The 23,440-nt window shown below is 43.3% G+C and overlaps 1 protein-coding gene across 3 annotated transcripts in view; it reads right to left on the bottom strand.

Annotated features, from left to right (window-relative positions):
- Positions 1-23,440, bottom strand: part of REPS1 (RALBP1 associated Eps domain containing 1) — a 65,678-nt gene that overhangs the window by 29,194 nt on the left and 13,044 nt on the right. For 2 of the 3 annotated variants that reach the window (XM_072141389.1, XM_072141392.1), the window contains exons 4-8: positions 22,551-22,704; positions 22,068-22,192; positions 5,208-5,370; positions 2,940-3,003; positions 1,649-1,803 (exon numbers count right to left, since the gene is read on the bottom strand). In XM_072141389.1, coding sequence (XP_071997490.1) covers positions 1,649-1,803; positions 2,940-3,003; positions 5,208-5,370; positions 22,068-22,192; positions 22,551-22,704 — 661 coding nt within the window. The remainder of the gene's footprint in view (positions 1-1,648; positions 1,804-2,939; positions 3,004-5,207; positions 5,371-22,067; positions 22,193-22,550; positions 22,705-23,440) is intronic. The other variant, XM_072141391.1, reaches the window with a different exon arrangement.

Here is a 23,440-nt window from a genome sequence, read left to right as displayed (position 1 = left end):
CTTAAAGAATGTTCCTTGTTTTGTGATGCTGTTCTGTTTCAATCATGTGTCAATAAAGATATATTAAAAAAAAAAAAAACATTGCCCTTATGCCTAAATGGTTCTTTTCCATGGCTGCAATGTTACACATCATGCATATTAGAATTTACTTGCATTACCCTTCCTGCTTGTTTCTGTTTGACAGGCTATGATATTTTGCTGTATGGAAAGCTCTGTGCATTTAGAGTCATGTGACCAGTATGACATTACAGGTTTCACACTTTTAGCATGGGTTACAGTCTATTGTTAGGAGGCTAAAAGGACCCGTGATGGCATGAGACATGGGAAGGAGTAGATGGGAAAAGCCTTCTCTGATGCCAGGAACCTGCTACTAGCAGTATATGTGAAAAAGTGGTGACAGGTACTCTTTAAGAGAATTCTGGGTTTGGACAAAAGTAATAAGGTAGAGCAACACATTGGTCAAAACCATACTACTGGAAGTCAACGGTATAATACAGGCCTGTTATTTTTCTCATATAATATATGACATTACTCTAACTGGTAATTTAAAGTGGCTTATGGGTAGAAAAGTTTGGACCTTTAATTTTTGCTGTAAATTGTAAAGAAATTGTTTGAAACTTTTTATTCAGTTTGTAAGTTTCTGAACTGCTGTGTAATTATGAGCAGTAAGCGGGCACTAACTAGCAGCTTTCTCCATAGTTGGGCAGTGGGTAGGAGGAACCTTCGGCTTGTGAATGCATTGCTGTGATTGCGGTGGTCTGTTTGGTCAGCCTAAAGCATATTCCCACACAAGTCAAAATCAACATGTCTGTCACTAGCTATGTTGCCCACACAGCAGAGATTAAGCAATCAAAAGAACAGGGGTTCAGTGTACCCCAATTAGAAATGACAGGAGGTGAAGACTTCACACAGTCAATTTCAGTTTTTACAGGACAAAAGTTAAGACCTTTGCCATGGCACCAATCACTTGTTATAAACACACACATTCTTGTGACCACTGAAGATCCCGGAGTCAGACATACATATATACCTTTAAAACAGCCTGAAACAAAAAAAAATTAGACCTGTTTCTTTTATCGTATTAACGAATGGAAACCATATGGACTCTGTTGCTTGTACAACAAAAGTCAGAGCAAATACTTGCAAAAGTCCAAACACCTAAAGGTACATTCAGGGGCACCGGCCTGTTAAGAGGCATATAAATTAACTTTTAAAAAAACCATTAGTAGTAATATGCTCACCTTTACATGTTGACAAGGCAATTTAGAAATACAGAAAAACAAAATAGGCCACTAAGCAGTATAACAACCCATAACTAATCGTTCATCTTAAAGCAATAGGGGCATTCCAGGATCCTCTATAACCCTTTCAGGGTATCTGCTGTTTCAGTATTCGACCAAGATATAGCATCAGAGTTGAAAGCCAAAACCAGAAGCGGAGACTACAGAGAGACATATTTTGGACCATTCCTGGTTTCGGTTTACAAAAAGAAAATCCTGATCAAGTACCGAACGTGTGCAGATATTTTTACTGAAAGATATATCAAGAAAAACATAATAAGGGTATGAAGTTTTATTCTGCAAGTGACCTCTCTTTGTGCCTTTATTATTTTTAAATGTACTTTTTATTTACGAGCACACTAAAGTACCTGCAGTGTCATCCAAGTCTATGAGTTTAGGCATTAAGCTTTCAGGTAGTTTTTCAGGCAAATCATATCCATTTTTCCGAGCCACAACGAGATGAAAAGCTGCACAAAATTCATCCAACGTCAACGCTCCGTCCTTATCAAAATCGGAGAGCTCCCTATGATAGATAGAACACACCAATTATATACTGTATATAAAGACCAATACACAATGAAAAATTACCAATCCTATAAGACGACAAAATGCAACAAAAATATTTATATGTAGATGGTAAAGATCTTCAACTGGACTTATAATAGATACACAGACACTTGCATACCAGAATTTTGAGTGTGATACAATACCCAGAAAAGTATTGCAATACTCGGTATCTGAATGTTTAGGGTACGGTCACATGGGGTGTTTACATTGCATTTAAAAACACAATGCAAATGTCTCGGGGCAGGGATCAGTCTGATTGCATTTCCATTGAAACACATGCGATCAGTAATGGTCACCAGTGATTTGCCAGGAGAAGCTTTAGTGCTTTATGATGGTGTAGTATATGTATTGTAAAGTTGTCCTGGTAATGTTAATATAAAATAGTATACTAAATAGTATAATTTAGGGCTCCTGTAGACAAGCGTTTTTGATGTCCGTGTGCTATCCTTTTTTTTGCAGATGGCAAACGGACCCACTGTTTCCTATGGGTATGTTCCCATGTCCATTTTTTTTTCACAAACATGCAGACAGTGAGAAAAATAATTGCAGGATGCAGACCACATGCATCCATAGAAGTCAATGGATCTGCAAAAAATGGACCGCACATGCATGATATCAGTTTTTTTCTTCAAATGTGGCTAGGCAACCAACTGGGCAGGGCAAGAAGCAGATTAGAACCCCATCAGTTTTTTCTGCATATGTGAAAAAAAAACGCTCATAGCCTAGTGGATAGAGGCTCTATCTCTCCATGGCATGTTGAGTGTGGAGGTTGTGGGTTCAAACCCCAGGCTGGGCAAAAAATTATTTCATTTAATTAAATAGAGAACTTGTGTGTGGGGAAGCCCTGGGAGGTGTAGACCCCATATATGGACAGATATCTCCCCCATGAAGTGGCCCCTGCTCTGCCGCTAAACCTGACACATCTCTCAAAATGATTCCCTGCCCGATGTCTGCAGATACAAGGAGTCTGTAGAAGTCATTCAGTACCGCACATAACAGAAACCTCGTATTGAACCGTTCTGGCTTTGAAAGTATCTTTTAAGTACCGAGATTTCGATGCATTGTGCAACCCTAATAGACACAAAAACGTACCATATGTGAGAAAGCTCTGGAATTGGAAGCTTGGATTTTGTAAAAAATTCTTTCGCTGCAGATCCTAAAACATTAGTATAATAAAAAAAAAAATTACAGAAACTTAGATTGAGAAGTTGAAAATTCATTAACCTTTCATCTGCACAGCTAAATTTTCACATGCAGCAATATAATAGACTAAAACATACAAGTTACTAATACAGCATTCATCTAGATATCAACATATTTTGTCACATGGGAATTCGTTCATTTCCCCTACAATAGCACTCTCCAGTCTCTAACTCAATAGTTGACAAAGTTTTGCATGTTCCACGGGAGCCACGTGGAAACACACACACACACAGAATGCTGGGTGCACGCTAACCAGGTTCAGGCAGGAGGTCCTCCAAGTATAGAATGGCCAGAAATACATTCAAGACAATATGTAGTGGGAGAAAAAAAATCACACCTTGGGCCGAAACGTCGCTGCTATTATGGAATAAATCTTTTGACTTTTTTCACTAACTATTGTCTGGAGTGCTGTTTTTTTGCCATATAAATATATATGCATGAAAGCATCAAAACTATGAATTAATTATCTACCTTATTTTCTGGACTATAAGACGCACTTCTCGCAAAAGTTCCTGCGTCTTATAGACCGAAGCCCAGATGGATCTAAGCACTGCCAGTCCCTCCTGCACGCTGTAATGGAGATCGGGTTATGTCCTGATCTCCCAGAGAGCAGAGCCTCTGCACTGCTCTCTCCCTCACCTGGGTGTCCTGATATGGCTATGCACTGCAACAGAACCCGCGGCAATGTCAGCATCATGTGACTGCTCACATGCTTCCTACATCACCACCGGTCCTGATACTGCCGAGAATGGCGACATGCTGCGCTGGGATAGGATAAGAAGAGGAGAAGGAGAGTAGTTCCCCTGTGTGTTCCTTATATGTGCAGCGTAGTTCCGTAATAAATGTGTGGATGTAGCAGACCTGTGTGTGTGTGTAAATGTGTGGATGTAGCACAGCTGTGTGTGTAAATGTGTGGATGTAGCATTGCTGTGCTTTAGCGTGCCCAACAAGGATATTTTAAATGGTGTAAAATGTATTTTTCCTTAAATCTGGGGTGCATCCTATTGTAAGAAGTGTCTTATAGTCCGAAAAATATGGTACTTAACAAAAAAAGTGTGAAACAACTGAACAGAAGAGCTTCACGATGTAGTCACCAGAAAAGGTTTTCACATCACAGGTGCCCTGTCAGGTTTAATAAGAGGGATATCTGGCATTATAAATGAGGTTGGGACCATCAGTTGTGTTGTGCAGAAGTCAGATGGATACACAGCTGATCCTACTGAATAGACTGTTAGCTGTATTTTTTCTAGCCAAAATACAAATTCTAAGAAATACCAGTCGCCATAATCACTTTAAGAAATGAAGCTCAATCTGGAAAATTAGAAAAACTTTGAAAGTGTCCCCAGGTGCAGTTGTAAAAACCATCAAGCGCAACAAAGAAACTGAGTCATAAGGAAAGGAAGACCAAGAATCACCTCAGCTGCGGAGAATAAGTTAATCCAAGTCACCAACCTCTGTTAGAGGTATTGACCTGCTCTCTAATCTGAGTTCTAGCAGCAGACTCATCTCTACAACTGGTAAGAGGAGACTGTGTGCAGCAGCCTTCATTGTAAAATAGCTGCTAGGAAACCATTGCTAAGGACAGGCAACAAGCACAAGAGACTTGTTTGGGCTAAAGAACAGAAGGAATGGACATTAGACCAGTGGAGATCTGTGCTTTGGTCCAAATTTTAGATCTTTGGTTCCAACTACTGTGTCTTTGTGCGAAGCAAAAAAATAGGTGAACAAATGGACTCTACATGACTGGTTACCACCATGAAGTATGGAGGAGGAAGAGGTGGGATGGTGCTTTGCTGTTGACACTGTTGAGGATTTATTCAAAATTGAAGGCATACTTGTAAGCTTGGTTAACAAAGTTCGTTTTCTGGGGATAGGAATTATGCAGTTATTAGCTAAAAACAGTGGGGGCACAAATAATGTAGTTCTAAGGAAACTTGTCATTAGGCTTATTAGTGAAAGCTGGTGACAGGTTCCCTTTAAATGGTTTTCAACTATTCACTGCAAAAAACAAAAACAAAAAAAACAAGAGAGCTGTTTTAACTAATAAATGTAAAAAATAAAATATTACTATTAAATCACCTGCTCTATTAATTTCTGCAATAAAAATAATAGCTGGTAAAAACCTTTAAAAACAACAAACAAACCATTTCTTCTTACCAGGGATGAAGCCATTTAGGTCAGGCTGAATATTCTTGAACTGATTGACATAATACTGCCTTTGTTCATCAGTTATCTTCCAGGGATCATCATAACTACTTGATTGTCTACGGATTTCCTTGGTGGTGGTAGCTGAAGCCACAGTGCGTACGGTTGTCTGGTCCTGCAAATACAAGGTAACTCTTCCCTATTAACCATACAGAAGGAGAAAGGCCTTCTTGACTGAAATGCAGAAAAGTTATCAAGAGTTTTACAAAACCAGGGAAAAAAAAAAAAAAAAAAAGAAGATGCAGGCACTTGAGAGAAGAGTACAAGAAGAGTCATACATGCTCTTACACATAAAATGGACAACTGGGAAAAGGCTAAATGAAGAAGCAGGATGAACCCAGATAGCACAGATAGCATAAAGGCTTGAGAACAAATACAATCTTACTGTACATTTAACTACAGACACACAAAACCTGTATAACAAACCCCTCTGAGTTCCCTCATCATTCGGTCTAATCTATCATCTCTTTTTACATGTCCAATGCTGCTTGATAATTGCAGATTCCTTTGTGTTTTATTGACATGTTATTTTGTTTCTCACTTTTAAAAATGGTCATTAATGTTGAGAATCCTAGGGAAACACTTTACCACAAAGAGAAAGACTAAATCAGAGATAGACAACTCAGTGGTACAACACTGCCAACCTACAGGAAACCACAGTAGCCCTCAAGGTGTAACTAGTTGCCTTATGCACCTGTTTGCCTTGAGAGCTCCGCCGGTCTCCATTGGCTGTTTCAGAACGTACTGCCCATCATTTTGTCTTGTATTATTCTCCTTGTCATTTAATGGAGTGTTCAGGAGCCTAAATGGTTCTATGTTCATCTGTTATTTGATTTCAACTTCAGAATAGAATCTCTGATAGCGAAGAAGAGAAAATGGGCTGACTGGATTAAGTTCCTCTCAGGAACAAGGCCATAAACGAGTCCAAACAAATGGAAAATAATAGGCACTGTTAAAATTTTTTGTGTGTTTTACAATGGTTTTGAATTTATATACTCATACTCACGATATTGTACCGCATTTGTCTACACTGCCAATGTGTAAGTATTGTAATACACAGTTATTTGTATTTTTCTTATAAAATAATAAAAAGAAAGCTAAAAAAAGAAAAGTCATTTAAAGTCATGTCATATATATGTCCTCGGCAGTGAAAAGTAATATTGCACACCATGAGCTCTGCAGATGAGCAACAGAATTTTTATGGTATTAAGTTCCCATATTCCAGAAATGCAGACCTAAGAAGCCTACTGTCTTACCACAGATGGAGGCTTTACATGCACCTTATGTACTAAGGTATGCAGAGTGCTTAGAAAGTTGTATGTAAAATAAATATATATATATATTACACATATGTAAGCAGCCTTTTGTTTCTTACTCCCCTCCTTCCAAAAGCCACAGCTTTTTAGTTTTTAATTTTATTTACCGAGCCACACGTGGGATTGTTTTATGTAAGACAAATTGTACTTCAAAGTGGCACTGCTGGCATAAGGCCTGTTACCCATGAGCGAGTGTGATGTCCGGCTGTATGCTTAGAGACAAAAAGCATGTCAGTTCAGTTTCTAATTGTTCAAGCCGGACATTCAGGAAAGCTTACAATGCAAGTGTGATGTGAGTAATTCGCATCACACTCGCTCATGGGCAACAGGCCTAAGAAGGGATATGCGATTTAGTCTGTGTCCAGGAACAAAAATGTATTAGGTAATCCAGAACGGCAACCATCCATTAATAGTGGAGTCTTTAGTCATCTAAAATCCATATCAAGCATGATAAATCAGGGACACTTACTCATAGATCCAAGCACCGTGACTGTGGTAATATTCTTATATTTGTTATACATGGCCTCCTTTCTACACTCAACTTTTATAATTATACTAATGAACCTAAGAGGTCCTGGGGTTGTTACCCCATGAATAAGGCTACATTCACACTAACGTATGGGGGACGTATATACGGCCGATATACGTCCCCCATAGGCAGCAATGGGCGCACGGCACCCTACGGGAGCGGTACGGTGCCGCACACGTACGGCACCGTACCGTTCCGTACCCGGGAAAAACATAGGACCTGTCCTATCTTTTCCCGTAATACGGCGCCGTGCGCCATAGGTTGCTATGGAGAGGGGCGGGGGTGAGCTGCGCTCACCTCCTCCTCCTCTCCCCGTACACTGCAATGGCAGTGTGAATATAGCCTTACAAATATAAGAACATTACCGCAATAACAGTGCCCGGCTCCATGAATAATTGCACCTGGTTTATTCAAGTTTGATTTTGATGGTAGATTTCTCTTAACCCCATCGCGCACCTTGACGTAACTCTACGCTACAGGATGCGGGAGAGTTACGTCATGGTGATCGCACGGGTTCAGAAGCTGAGCCTTTGCGATCACTGTGGGCTGTACACGATAGTTGGAATACCGCAGTAACGGCCGGGATAAAAACTAAAAAAAGTAAAGCTCTATAAAAGCTCTGTAAAAAAAAAAAAAAAAGTAAACGTTCTGCCCATTGTTACATGGTGATGCAAAAACAAACAAATTTCTCACAAAATGAGTTTTATATTCTGCAAAACAAGTTAACCATAATAAAAGCTACATAAATGGGGTATCGCCGTAATAGTGATGACCAATAGAATGAAGATAACACATTTTTATGGTGAATGTCCAGGGAAAAATGCTAAAAGCCATAAATAAGAATTAAAGGGGTATCCTGGGAAAATGAACGTCTGACACAAAAACCCATAATGATATAAATAAATGAATACAACAATACTCAATGTCATTAGTCACAAAACGGAGCTTAAATAGTTTGATTTTATGATTTACAAAATGTATGTCCTCTCTAAAGTAGGTGGAGTTATCACTAAGATGGCCGCCGCTGGAAACCCAGTGATGATGTAACAGACTGTGCTGATCTGTTGCCATAGTAATGATGTGTAACTGCCATCACCACAACACTGACCATACTGGATGCACTGGAACCAACAGACCACAGCCAAACATAGTGGTGATCACATGACCTGCCCAGACAGGTGCAGGACATGTGATGTGGACATGTGACCAGCAGCCATCTTCTGTCCTGCAACGGATTGCGCGGAGGAAATTAACGGACTGATTAAAGGGCCAGTAGTATTTTAATTCCTCATTACAGTGCATGTCAGCAGGATTTTCTGCTAAGGGGAGCAAAATACACTGAATAATTGCCAAGCGTATCTTTACGCATGGCAATTATTTTGGGGGGTAATGGCGCCTCATCATGCGTCTATGACGCGTGGTGAGGCGTTAATGCGACCTCTGGTAGTAACTAATTTGTGTGGTAAAACAAGGTCTGAAAATAAGATGATTAAAAGAGGTTAAAGACGGGCCGGAAAAAAAAAAAATCTATATGGTCCATGCCCCATGTAAACAAACAGGGGTGCGGAAGCCGCGCCCTCGGAAACCCCTTTGAGAATTTGGAAAATAGGGAATTTTGATAAAAAAGTTTTGCCAAATTTGTTTTTAATAAGTAACCAAAAATTACAAAAATTTACATGAAGTACAATGTGTCACAAAAAAAACTCTCCCTCAAAATCACTTTGGCAAGCTAAACTGTTCAACAGTTATATCCGTCAGATTACGAAAAATGGGGCCGAGCCTTAAAGGGGTTTTCCCACGAACAGGATATGGCCCTTACTTTCTGATCAGTGTGAAAAGCCTTTTAAGCTACAAAATGGTTGCACCCTTAAGAGGTTAATAAAGGCTCCAATTTCAAGGGAAGAGCACAGTGCTGGTCGTCTTTATGAACTACATGATTGTACATCAAGATCCTGACTTTTGTATATTTTACTCACTATATTTTAGAATCACATGAGCTTCTAGACTAGTAGTATTTTTGGCGTCTGGAAGCACATGGTGATAATCCTCTGTGACTTCTAAGTAAGCTAAGGTACCATGACTATTCGGTATTCATTATATCCATGTGACATGAGCTTGTCCGATATCAATGACCGATTTTATGCCTACTGTGAAGAGCCTGTATGGAACAGTTTATGGTATATGTCATATAAAAAGATCTGGTGCCAGTATATGTAACACAAGTTCCCACAGTCTCATGTAGAAAAGTGTGTCATTAATCCAAATGTGAGAACAGAGCAGGCGGGTGACTGATCACCAGAATTCCATAATGGAGAACATGGGATATCTAGTTCAGGGTGGAGTGCCTCTTAATATAGTCCAGTGAATCACTTATATACTTTTATTAACCCGTTAACGCTCAGCGTCCGATATATCGGACGCTGAGCTCAATGACTTAGCGCTCAGCGTCCGATATATCGGACGCTGAGCCCATGCCGGTTCAGCTCAAGATCTGAGCCGAACCGGCATCGGGAAACACGGGGTGCCGGCTGTGACTGATAGCCGGCACCCCAGTGTAACACCCGCGATCGGAGTTGACTCCGATCGCGGGTGCTTAACCCGTTAAATGCCGCGGTCAGCGCGACCGCGGCATCTAACATGCCTCTGGGGGGTCTTACCCCCACAATCGCCCCCCCCGAACCGTTTTCGAGGGGCGCCGATCGTTGCCATAGCAACTCTGGGGTCCGATCTGGACCCCAGAGTTACCTGCAAGAATTGCCGGTAAGATGGCGTCTGTGACGTCATCTTACTGGCACAGTGCCAGCCTATGCAAGTGTATAGGCTGACACTGATAATACTCTGCAATACATGAGTATTGCAGAATATTATCATGAACAAGCAATCAGAGGATTTCTTGTTCATGTCCCATGGTATAAAAGTGAAAAAGTAAAAAAAAAAAAAATGTTATTCAATAAAAAAATAAAGTAATAAATCACTAAAAATGCCCAAAACCCCCAAAACATATAAAGAGACATATAACTAAAAAAAAAAAGTCTAAATCATAACACAAACCCCACATATATAGTATCACCGCGTCCGTAACAACCCGTAGAATAAAAGTAAATCATTATTGAACCCCCACGATAAACGCCGTAAAAAAAAACTGCTATAAACCTTCCAAAAATTATGATTTTTAGCTATTCAATCCCACAAAAAATGCTATAAAATGCGATCAAAAAACCATGTGTACTCCGACATGATACTGGTGCAAAGTACAACATGTCCCGCAAAAAATAAGCCATCAACCAGCTCCGTAGCCAAAAAAGTACCAATGTTATGCCACTTGGATTTTTCCCCACATTAGGGTTTTGTTTGACAAATTTAGTAAAACGTAAGAAAAAGTGAATTAGTCTTACCGGTAATTCCATTTCCTTAGTCCACCATGACGGCCCACCTGGAGGATGACCCCTTGACCTCTGTAGGGACAGGAAGCAGAGAAGTTAAAAGGCCCCACCCCGGCATCCGTACTCCAGTGTCTACCAAATAACTACACCGGCTTGGATGCAACCCGATTTATTGCCTGTTAATATGCACAAACAATTAAATCAAGCAGGTTTATAAATACATTAAATGACATATCTAGGGTGGGAAAAAATATATGGGCCGTCATGGTGGACTAAGGAAATGGAATTACCGGTAAGACTAATTCACTTTTTCCCTTACGTCCCCATGACGGCCCACCTGGAGATATACCAGATGAATTATTTTTTAGGGAGGGACTACGGCCTGTAGTATCTTTCTCCCAAAGGAAAGGTCCATGTTATTCGGAATGTCCAATCTGTAATGTTTAGCGAAGGTAAGAGAAGACGACCAGGTAGCCGCTTTACATATCTGCTCAATTGTGGCTCCTCTTCTTTCAGCCCAGGAGGTAGCCATCGCTCTTGTGGAATGGGCTTTTATGGTATCTGGGACAGCCATTTCCAGAGCCTCATAAGCCTCTTTGATAACGGTTTTTATCCATCGGGATAAGGACGATTTTGAGGCCTTCTTCCCTTTGTTTTTCCCTTGGAATTGGAGAAGAATATTAGAGTCCTTCCGCCAGCTCTTAGAGACTTCCATGTACCTGAGTACTATTCTTCTTACATCCAGGGAATGCCAGCTGATTTCCTTAGCGGCTCTTGGATTCTGGCAAAACGAAGGTAGGACCACTTCCTGGTTTCGGTGGAAAGCTGTACAAACCTTGGGGACAAAGTTTGGGTCAAGCGTTAAAATGATCCTGTCATCTGAAATTAAACAATAAGGTTCATTTATAGATAGAGCCTGAATCTCGCCAATCCTTCTTGCAGTAGTGATTGCAATTAAGAAGGCAGTTTTCAAGGTAAGGTTTCTAAGGCTTACAGATTCAATTGGTTCAAACTGAGGTCCAGTAAGAAAATTTAGCACTAAGGATAAGTCCCAGGGAGCTACTGAAGGTTTAACTGAGGGCCTGATTCGGACAGTTGCTTTTACAAACCTCTTTATCCATCTATGATCCGCCAGGGATGAATCAAAGAACACACTTAGTGCTGCAATCTGGACTTTAAGGGTACTAGTCTTAAGGCCCATGTCGAACCCAGCTTGCAGGAATTCTAAGATCTGTAAGATATTAGGAGAAGATTGATTGGGAACTGCTGGACCACAGAAAGAAATAAACTTCTTCCATATCTTCAGGTATATAGCTGAGGTAACTGGTTTTCTACTGGATTGTAGAGTAGAGATTACCTTGTCCGAAAGGCCTTTTGCCCTCAAAAAGCTCCTTTCAGGATCCAGGCCGAGAGCTTGAGATCTTGTGGCCTCGGATGAAAAAGCGGCCCTTGATGGAGGAGATCTTCCTGAATGGGTAGCATTAGAGGTTCTGCTAGAGCCATCTTCTTTAGGAGCGGAAACCAGCTCTTTTTGGGCCAGAAGGGAACAATGAGAATGACCATGGATTCGTCTCTTTGAATTTTCCGGAGAACTCTTGCAATTATAGGCAGAGGAGGAAAGGCATATGCCAGAGGAGCATCCCACTTGTGGCTGAATGCATCTAACTTCGAGGTGGTCTCTGAATAACTGAGAGAGTAGAAAAGTTCCGCTTTCGTATTTTCCCTGGTGGCAAACAGATCCACTACAGGTATTCCCCACATCTGGGTTAGAAGCTGGAATACTTTTTGGTTCAGACACCATTCGTTGTGGTCTAGTTTTTTCCTGCTCAGAAAATCTGCCACCTTGTTGTCCTTCCCTCTCAGATGAACTGCCGATAAGGACTTGATGTTCAATTCTGCCCATGAGAATATTTCGTTCGAGAGGTCTGAAAGGTCTGGAGATCTTGTACCCCCTTGATGCTGTAGGTAGGCTATTGTTGTTGAGTTGTCCGACAGGACTTTCACGTGTTGTCCCACCAGAAGATGACTGGCTGTCTTCAGGGTTTCCAGGACTGCTCTCAGTTCTCGATAGTTGGATGACATTCTTTGGATATGAGGAGGCCAACTTCCCTGGAAGAAGGATCCTGCTATATTCGCACCCCAGCCCTTTTGACTTGCATCTGTCTGGACTATAGATAGGGGCCAAGGATGCCATGGAACTCCCCTCTGTAGGTGTGTAGGAATGGTCCACCACATTAAGGACTGTTTGACCGCAGGAGTAATGCTGATGCAGTTGTCCAGATGTAGGGGATCTTTGTCCCATGATTGTAGTATCCAACCTTGCAGGACTCTCGTATGGTTCTGTGCCCACTGGACACACTGGATGCAAGATGTTAACTGCCCCAGGAGCTTCATAGCATCTCTTATCGAGCATCTCTGGCGATGGAGAAAAACATTGATCTGACCTACCAGGCGTTCTGACTTTTCTCTGGGAAGATAAGATTTCTGGTCCACAGAGTCCAGGAGGGTTCCCAGGAAAAGGATCTGAGTATCCGGATGCAAGGCAGACTTCTCCCAGTTTATAATCCATCCCAGATTCTGTAGCGTTTGGATTGTAAAGTCTCGGTGTAGAATAAGTTCTTCTCGATTTTTCGCTATTATGAGTAAGTCGTCCAGGTATGGAACGACCAGGACTTGATGTGTTCTTAAGAAGGCTACGACCTCTATGATGATTTTTGAAAACACTCTTGGCGCTGATGCTATCCCGAAAGGTAGAGACCTGTATTGGAAGCATAGTTTCTTCCCCTGTGGTGAGACTATTGCAAACCTCAAAAACTTTTGAGACGGAAGGTAGATAGGGACGTGGTAATATGCGTCCTTCAGGTCTATCGTGCACATGTAGGCTCCTGGATGGATCAGTGTTACTGCAGACTTTATTGACTCCATCTTGAACTTCCTGTACAAGAGATGCTGGTTCAAACCTTTGAGGTTGCAAATCATCCTGTGGGATCCATTTGGCTTTTGGATGAGGAACAAGGGGGAGAAGTGACCGCCCTTCCACTTTTCTTCTGGAACAGGTGTAATTACATCCATCTGAATGAGTTTCTGGACTTCCTGAAAAATTAAAACAGTCAACTTTTGAGACCCCAGCCTGGTCAGGATAAACTTTTGGGGAGGAAGAGATGTTAATTCTAGCTTGTACCCTTGCTTTATTATGTCCAGAATCCAAGGGTTGGATGTGATCTGGGACCATCGTGCAAGGAACCCTAGTAACCTTCCTCCCACTCTGGCGTCATTGTCTCCCAAATGAGGTTGAATTACTGGAGCTGAGGAGGAAGCCTCTACCTCTACCTCCTTTCGGATGGCTCCAGCGCCCTTGCTTGCCTTTGCCTCTGTATGAATTTTTTCGATCTCTAAAGTCCTGAAAGGGCTGTTTTCTGGGTGGCTTTTTAACCTCAGGAAACCCCTTCTTTTTGTCCGCCGCCTTCTCCAGAATAGAGTCAAGTTCAGGACCAAACACAAATTCTCCCTCAAATGGAATGCTGCAAAGTTTGGACTTTGACCTGAAATCCCCACACCATTGCCTTAGCCATAGCGCTCTTCTAGTTGCAATGGACAATGCTCCTTCTTTTGCAGAGAACCTGACGGATTCACCAGATGCATCAGCAATAAAGGCAGTAGCCGACTTTAAAGTTGGAAGAGTCTCTAACAGGAGCTCTCTGGGAGTGCCTTCCCTAATGTGATTTTCCAGCTCAGATAGCCAGAAGTACATCGTACGAGCAACCGAGGTAGTGGCTACATTCGCTTTTAGATTAAGCATAGCAGACTCCCAAGCTTTTTTAAGTAAACAGTCAGCTTTCCTATCCATAGGATCTTTTAGCTGGATAGAATCTTCAAAGGGCAGGTCAGTGCGCTTTGTTAATTTTGTTACCTGGACATCAACCTTGGGAGGTGAATTCCAGAATTTAGTATCATTTTCGTCAAATAATAGACGATTCCTGAATTCCTTAGACACAGAAATCCTCTTTTCTGGATCTCTCCATTCTTCCTGAATGAGTTGTTTGAGAGTATCATTAATGGGGAATACCCTCTTTTTCTGGGATCTAAGGATGCCAAACAGCTCATCCTGAATGGATCTAGCTTCTTCCACTTCTTCAATTTTTAGAGTATCACGAATGGCTTTAAGCAATTGGTCTAAGTCGTCAGAGGAAAACAGATATCTGGATTCCATTTTTGAAGCGGATAGAGAAGTGGACGGCTCCAATTCTAGAGAATCCTTAAAGGAGGAATTATCCTCTGAGTCAGGGTCTGATTCTGAGGCACATATTAAGGCCCTTTTGGGTGGAGGCCCAGGGAGGCTAAGTGAGGCTATGGAGGAGGCTACAGAAGAATGGACTTCTTCCTTAATGAAGGCACGTATCTCTTCCCTAAAGCCTGTTCGCTCTTCTTTTAGAAGGTTATCCAGACATTCCTTGCATACTGGTTTTTTATAATTAGAATTAAGCCTTGTATTGCACATGTTGCATTTACGACAGGCTGATTTCTTCCCATCTTTAGAGGGATCTTTGCTCCTCACTTTCTCTTTAGGCTCCTGCCAAGAGATAAGTGACAGCTTAGTATTTACAGGGGATATAACATATATATGAATAGAGCCCCTGCCCCATTAATCTTTAAGACACTCACAAGGCCTGTAGACAGGGGATCTGATACAGAAGATTCCATGGCCAGGACCTCGCTAGAAAAGATAGATACTTCCATGGGTCCTATAATCATAGGTAAGGGGGGCTTATTCACATACAGCAGTACAATATATGCAGAATCAAGTACATTAACACATCAGTCTAGTGTACAGTACCTTATCGGCGTAGTGGTAGGTGATCTAGACCTCAGAGTCAGAGTGACTACCTGCGACCAAACCTTTTAAATTTTGGCGCCGCCGAGCCCCCAAACGTCACTTCCGGTGCGACCGGAAGTCCTGTAATTCGTGCGCCGCAGCACGTGATCCGGCCTCGGCCAATCAGTGACTCCAATCGTCACTTCCGGTGCGACCGGAAGTTCACCAATGAAGCGTCGGAGCACGTGACCGGAGCCACCACGCGTGCTCCGACATCCGGGTACCCTGGAACTACGCGGAGTCGGGGGTAGAGCCGGCACAACAGTTCCCCACAGAGCCAGGGAGGACGCGCGATGCGCCGAAGCGAGGTCCGGGAACTGGCAGGGTAAGGGTCGGCCCGTGCCTGCAGACTTGTGCTCCCCCCACTGCCCCCCTGGAGGAGGCCCGTGAGGAGAGATATATCTCTGCTCCCTGCCCTGTGTAGGGACAGGAAGACACTGGAGTACGGATGCCGGGGTGGGGCCTTTTAACTTCTCTGCTTCCTGTCCCTACAGAGGTCAAGGGGTCATCCTCCAGGTGGGCCGTCATGGGGACGTAAGGGAAAATATATTCATGTCTGGTATCCCTGTAATCGTATCGACCTATAGAATAAAGATAACATGATTATTAGTCTATACCAGGGGTCGGGAACCTATGGCTCGCGAGCCAGATATGGCTCTTTTGATGGCCGCATCTGGCTCGCAGCCAGGGCTCCTATCCAGGGGCATTACTACAGCCGTGGCATCTGCTACGCTGACTGTCAAGACCAGGGGCCCTTACCTGGCTCCTGTTGTGCCCCTGGCTGTAGTAATGCCCCTGGATGTATTCAGCAGAGCAGCGCAGGGGTACGCGGGGTTAATTCAGGGGCGGCGCCTCCGTCTCCCTCCCTGCAGCAGTCTCCTCCGTGTGTGAGAGAGGGAGGGGAGGAGACTGTCTGCCTGCAGCCAATCCCGGGGCTGGATGTAGCAGCGCGGGAGATTCAGACAGAGGAGACCAGAGCTGCATACTGAGGAGACATGCAGCACCCAAGGAGAAGGATTCAGCAGCCGGGGATCAGCCAGAGATAAGTGCTCCCTCCCCCCAGTGTCCTGTCACACTCTGCACTAACCCCTTACTGTCCCCTGTGAGCAGCTATGAAGCTCCTAAGTGTCCCTTACAGACCCCTCTGCATCATCCCCTCATATCTTCCCCCACCACTGCATTTCTACATTAATGTGAGGTTCTGCAGCAGCTGAGATACAAAATAGCTAGGACCTAAGACAAAATTGTGGTGCACGTCAGTAATAAATGTGGCGCATGGTCCGGCCTAGCAGTAACAACAGTCTAGCAGTCTTGTGGGACACAGAGCAGCCGCCACATAAAACTGGCGCAGACACTTTAACAAATGTGTATTGGGATGTTCTGCGGGGGGTGGCGTGTGTATAATAATGTTCTGCGGCGTGTGGCGTGTGTATAATAATGTTCTGCGGGGGGTGGCGTGTGTATAATAATGTTCTGCGGGGGGTGGCGTGTGTATAATAATGTTCTGCGGGGGGTGGCGTGTGTATAATAATGTTCTGCGGGGGGTGGCGTGTGTATAATAATGTTCTGCGGGGGGTGGCGTGTGTATAATAATGTTCTGCGGCGGGTGACCTGTGTATAATAATGTTCTGCGGCGGGTGGCGTGTGTATAATAATGTTCTTCGGGGGGGTGGCGTGTGTATAATAATGTTCTGCGGGGGGTGACCTGTGTATAATAATGTTCTGCGGGGGGTGGCGTGTGTATTATAATGTTCTGCGGGGGATGGCGTGTGTATAATAATGTTCTGTGGGGGGTGACCTGTGTATAATAATGTTCTGCGGGGGGTGGCGTGTGTATTATAATGTTCTGCGGCGGGTGGCGTGTGTATTATAATGTTCTGCGGCGGGTGGCGTGTGTATTATAATGTTCTGCGGCGGGTGGCGTGTGTATTATAATGTTCTGCGGGGGGTGGCGTGTGTATTATAATGTTCTGCGGGGGGTGGCGTGTGTATAATAATGTTCTGCGGCGGGTGGCGTGTGTATTATAATGTTCTGCGGGGGGTGGCGTGTGTATTATAATGTTCTGCGGGGGGTGGCGTGTGTATAATAATGTTCTGCGGGGGGTGGCGTGTGTATAATAATGTTCTGCGGTGGGTGGCGTGTGTATAATAATGTTCTGCGGGGGGTGGCGTGTGTATAATAATGTTCTGCGGGGGGTGGCGTGTGCATAATAATGTTCTGCGGGGGGTGGCGTGTGCATAATAATGTTCTGCGGGGGGTGGCGTGTGCATAATAATGTTCTGCGGGGGGTGGCGTGTGTATAATAATGTTCTGCGGCGGGTGGCGTGTGTATTATAATGTTCTGCGGGGGGTGGCGTGTGTATTATAATGTTCTGTGGCGTGTGTATAATAATGTTCTGCGGGGGGTGACGTGTGTATTATAATGTTCTGTGGCGTGTGTATAATAATGTTCTGCGGCGGGTGGCGTGTGTATTATAATGTTCTGCGGCGGGTGGCGTGTGTATAATAATGTTCTGCGGGGGGTGGAGTGTGTATAATAATGTTCTGCGGGGGGTGGCGTGTGTATAATAATGTTCTGCGGGGGGTGGCGTGTGTATAATAATGTTCTGCGGGGGGTGGCGTGTGTATTATAATGTTCTGCGGGGGGTGGCGTGTGTATAATAATGTTCTGCGGGGGGTGGCGTGTGTATAATAATGTTCTGCGGGGGGTGGCGTGTGTATAATAATGTTCTGCGGGGGGTGGCGTGTGTATAATAATGTTCTGCGGGGGGTGGCGTGTGTATAATAATGTTCTGCGGCGGGTGGCGTGTGTATTATAATGTTCTGCGGCGGGTGGCGTGTGTATAATAATGTTCTGCGGCGGGTGGCGTGTGCATAATAATGTTCTGCGGGGGGTGGCGTGTGCATAATAATGTTCTGCGGGGGGTGGCGTGTGCATAATAATGTTCTGCGGGGGGTGGCGTGTGCATAATAATGTTCTGCGGGGGGTGGCGTGTGTATAATAATGTTCTGCGGGGGGTGGCGTGTGTATAATAATGTTCTGCGGCGGGTGGCGTGTGTATTATAATGTTCTGCGGCGGGTGGCGTGTGTATTATAATGTTCTGCGGCGGGTGGCGTGTGTATAATAATGTTCTGCGGCGGGTGGCGTGTGCATAATAATGTTCTGCGGGGGGTGGCGTGTGCATAATAATGTTCTGCGGGGGGTGGCGTGTGCATAATAATGTTCTGCGGGGGGTGGCGTGTGTATAATAATGTTCTGCGGCGGGTGGCGTGTGTATTATAATGTTCTGCGGGGGGTGGCGTGTGTATTATAATGTTCTGCGGGGGGTGGCGTGTGCATAATAATGTTCTGCGGGGGGTGGCGTGTGTATAATAATGTTCTGCGGGGGGTGGCGTGTGCATAATAATGTTCTGCGGGGGGTGGCGTGTGTATTATAATGTTCTGTGGCGTGTGTATAATAATGTTCTGCGGGGGGTGGCGTGTGTATTATAATGTTCTGCGGGGGGTGGCGTGTGCATAATAATGTTCTGCGGGGGGTGGCGTGTGTATAATAATGTTCTGCGGGGGGTGGCGTGTGCATAATAATGTTCTGCGGGGGGTGGCGTGTGTATTATAATGTTCTGTGGCGTGTGTATAATAATGTTCTGCGGCGGGTGGCGTGTGTATTATAATGTTCTGCGGCGGGTGGCGTGTGTATTATAATGTTCTGCGGCGGGTGGCGTGTGTATTATAATGTTCTGCGGGGGGTGGCGTGTGTATAATAATGTTCTGCGGGGGGTGGCGTGTGCATAATAATGTTCTGCGGGGGGTGGCGTGTGTATTATAATGTTCTGCGGCGGGTGACCTGTGTATAATAATGTTCTGCGGGGGGTGGCGTGTGCATAATAATGTTCTGCGGGGGGTGGCGTGTGCATTATAATGTTCTGCGGGGGGTGGCGTGTGCATAATAATGTTCTGCGGGGGGTGGCGTGTGTATAATAATGTTCTGCGGGGGGTGACGTGTGTATTATAATGTTCTGTGGTGTGTGTATAATAATGTTCTGCGGCGGGTGGCGTGTGTATTATAATGTTTTCCGGCTGTGGCATGTGTATAATAATGTTCTGCGGGGGGTGGCATGTGTATTATAATGTTCTGCGGCGGGTGGCGTGTGTATTATAATGTTTTCCGGCTGTGGCGTGTGTATAATAATGTTCTGCGGGGGGTGGCGTGTGTATAATAATGTACTGCGGGGGGTGGCGTGTGTATTATAATGTTCTGCGGCGGGTGACCTGTGTATAATAATGTTCTGCGGGGGGTGGCGTGTGCATAATAATGTTCTGCGGGGGGTGGCGTGTGTATTATAATGTTCTGCGGGGGGTGGCGTGTGTATTATAATGTTCTGCGGGGGGTGGCGTGTGCATAATAATGTTCTGCGGGGGGTGGTGTGTGTATAATAATGTTCTGCGGGGGGTGGTGTGTGCATAATAATGTTCTGCGGGGGGTGGCGTGTGTATTATAATGTTCTGCGGGGGGTGGCGTGTGTATTATAATGTTCTGCGGGGGGTGGCGTGTGCATAATAATGTTCTGCGGGGGGTGGCGTGTGCATAATAATGTTCTGCGGGGGTGGCGTGTGCATAATAATGTTCTGCGGGGGGTGGCGTGATCCCCGACAAAAATGCGGCCGCGGGACCCTCAGTAAATAAGCCCCATTGTACGGCTCTCGCAGAATTATATTTTAAAATATGTGGCGCTTATGGCTCTCTCAGCCAAAAAGGTTCCTGACCCCTGGTCTATACGGTGAACACCAAAAAAAAAAAAAAAGAGTAAAAAAACCAGTAGAGAATTGATGCTTTTCTACTCCTGTCCTCAAAAAAAGTTCCTAAATTTTCAACAATAGGTGATACCAACCCCAAAATGGTAACAATGGAAAAAGCATCTCATCGCGCAAAAAAAATGGCATCACATGGCCCCAATAGCGCAAAAGCGAAAATTTTATAGCCTTCAAAAGGGGCCAATGAGGAAACTAAAATCCTGGCAGCTGCAGGGCGCTCCTTCCCTTCTGCGTCTCGCTGTGCCCCCATAAAACAAGTAATGTCCACATGTGGGGGGTCTTTGTACTCAGGAGAAATTGCAGAATAAATTGTATGGTGAGTTTTCTCTTTTTATATTTTGGAAATGTGTAAATTTTAGTGCTAAATGAACGTATAAGGGAACAATTTGACCATTCTAAATTTCACCTACATATTGATTCAATTACTATGAAGATCTCAAGGGGTTAACAATCTTCGTAAAAGCGGTTTCTGATAGCTTGAGGGGTGCAGATTTGAAAATGGGTTGGTTATATAGGGGTTTTGATGCTAAATATGTAAAATTTCATTCAAAACTGTATTTATCCCCAAAATAGTCAATTCTGAAAATCCGGAAAAGCGATATTCTTTTTGTAAGCCGCGTGACATCAAAATAAATTATCCAGATATTTCAGAAATTATGAAAATGTAAAGTAGACAAATGGGAAATGTTATTCAGCAACTTATTTAGCTGGTAAATCTATCTGCCTGAAAACGCAATGATTTTGAATTTCGAAAATGGCAAATTTTTCAAAAAATTTATCATATTTTCTTTTTTTTTGTAAATAAACGCAAAACTTATCAGCCAAAATTTACCACTAAAATGAAGTACAACATGTGGGGAAAAAACAATCTCAGAATCGTTTTGATAAGTAACAGTGTTCAAAAGTTATAACCATATAAAGCGACGCAGGTCAGAATCCAAAAAAATCGGGCTGAGCCTTAACCTGCAAAATGGCTGCGTCCTTAAGGGGTTAATAATATTTTTAGCAGCATGAAAATGAATGAAGCACCAGACTATTGGGTCACAGCTTTTCTGCTTCTGTTGTTTCTCTCTCTTGAAGAAATATTAAGCATCCAATTTACAATGGCCGAGATGGAAAAAGGTGTAGTCTTGGGAAAGGGTAGTTGCCCAAGGTATACAGTCTCTCTCCTTCCCTAAGAAATATGATCTTTAGAAAATATTAAAGGTGAGTAGCAAAGTTATAAATCGTATTGTATTTCTTTTTTCAGCTTTTGTTTTGCTTTGATTGTACTATGTGTTCCCCCTTGGGGGCAGGATGCCACATCAGTATACAGGACTGCTCCCTTGTCCAATTCTCCGCTAGTACCGACTGCTGAACGGAGGTTTTCTCAACTGTTGGAACAAATTATTGTAGACAGGCAGCGCCATACAGACTCTGTTAAATACTCCAGACCCCCACTTTCCATCACCCCTTCTTTTAGGTCTTTGACCTATTGTCACGTTGCTGGCCCCGTGTTAGGGTCATTTTTCAAAAATCAGGAAAACCAATAAACATAGTTTTAAAAAAAAAATTATTGTACCAACTTGTGGTAGTTCACATATGGAACTGTCCCTCATTCACACAGAGCAGTAAAAGTAGAATCCATATTGCTGTCATATCATGCCCACAACACTTTGTAGAGGGTACAAGGAACATTGATATGTTAGCCTGTGGACCATGCACATCTACCCAAAAGCCACAAACTACCTTATTTTAAATGAAGCAATAATAATAATAATAATAATAATAATAATAATAATATTGTGATGGAAAAACCAAAAAAACTAACAACTCATAAAAAGATGGAAAATAAAGCCATTCCAGTGCAGCAAATCAAATAAAGCAAATGAATATGCAACTAATAAAATGTCACACCTGGACAGAGGCGGGATGCATGGCTAAAATAGCACTGCTTGGTGGAGTATCTGCAAAACTGACCCAATTTTCCTGATGTGGAAGCGGAGAGTGTGCTGGCCAAGCGCCTTCACCTGACGAACCACCTGGACACAAATCACACAAATTAGTACAAGCACAAAATATTTAGCCCAATACTTTAGAATCTAACAGGAGTGGATGGAGCCCTAATCTAAAAGTGACAACTAGTAGTCAAGAGGTCAAACAAATGCTGGAAAGGGCAGTCACATGCCAGTGCACCAGAGGGCTCCACATCTAGCTACAATCCTGGAACATACATGCATTTTTCACAGTCCTGCTGCTACTAGGGGATCCCCACAATTTTCAATGAATGACCTTTCTCATACACAGCCCTTTAACTGAAAGTCCTTGACAAAGCCTTTTGACAATATAAATGGAGTTTCCATGTCCTCTTCAGAGAATTAAACCAGTATATAATCATACCTGTTTGTGTTTCATTGTATGGTGTCCAAAACGGACCAGACCCTGTAACAGGCCGTTCACCGTTTCCTCCACTGGCATGTCGGCTGTGCTTTCTCCAAGTATGTGGAGAGGATGGTGGAGACTGCTGAGGGGATACTACAGGCGAGGTGGATTCCTTGGCAGAGGGGAAAAATATATATAATAATAAATAATCTTGGGCCTATACCATCAGAATAGCTTGTTTTAGTGTGGCTAAGCAGGTCACTGTTTCAGAGCAATAAGCTTTTTTAAAAATATGTAAATTGGCACCTCCATTTCGTAATAATACATGGCCCATTTGCTCGGTTGCATATTATTTTAAAGTAGATTAGTGCACCCAGGGACGGGATGAGGAGGCGAGTTGCAATCATTTGCCATCAGGTAACCTGATGGTAGAGGTCTTTAAAACAACTTTATGATTATTTACTTGTCCTAAGAAATATTATAGCCAGGAAGGACAACCCATTGTAAAGCCTTTTCCACTCCTTTAACTTCTTAGGTCATTTGTACATAGCTTTCAGAGTTCTTTTCCTGAATACCCCAGTATCATTGCGATCATGTGACTTTCCTGGATAATAGGTTGATCATTTTTATTGTTAAGGATCTAACAAAAAGATCCCCACCATTTACCTTCATCCTATAAATATGTCAGAAATGTTTTAAACGGGTTAAAAATATAAAGACACGCGAAGATGTTAAACCAATGGATAAAATCTACATCACAGGAGTCTGCCTCAATTTTTGCCTGTAGATGTTTTACAGGATTAGTAATATCAATAGCAGGAGTGCTTTGGGAGAATGAGTTGCATGGCACCCTATGTTACCCCATTGCCAAGCAAATGAGATTCTGGGTGCACTTTTTTTATTCTTTA

This window comes from Engystomops pustulosus, chromosome 3 (assembly GCF_040894005.1).
Source record: "Engystomops pustulosus chromosome 3, aEngPut4.maternal, whole genome shotgun sequence".
Lineage (NCBI taxonomy): Eukaryota > Metazoa > Chordata > Amphibia > Anura > Leptodactylidae > Engystomops > Engystomops pustulosus.
The sequence above is the reverse complement of the archived record's forward strand: the minus strand, read 5'-3'. Positions and strand labels throughout refer to the sequence as shown.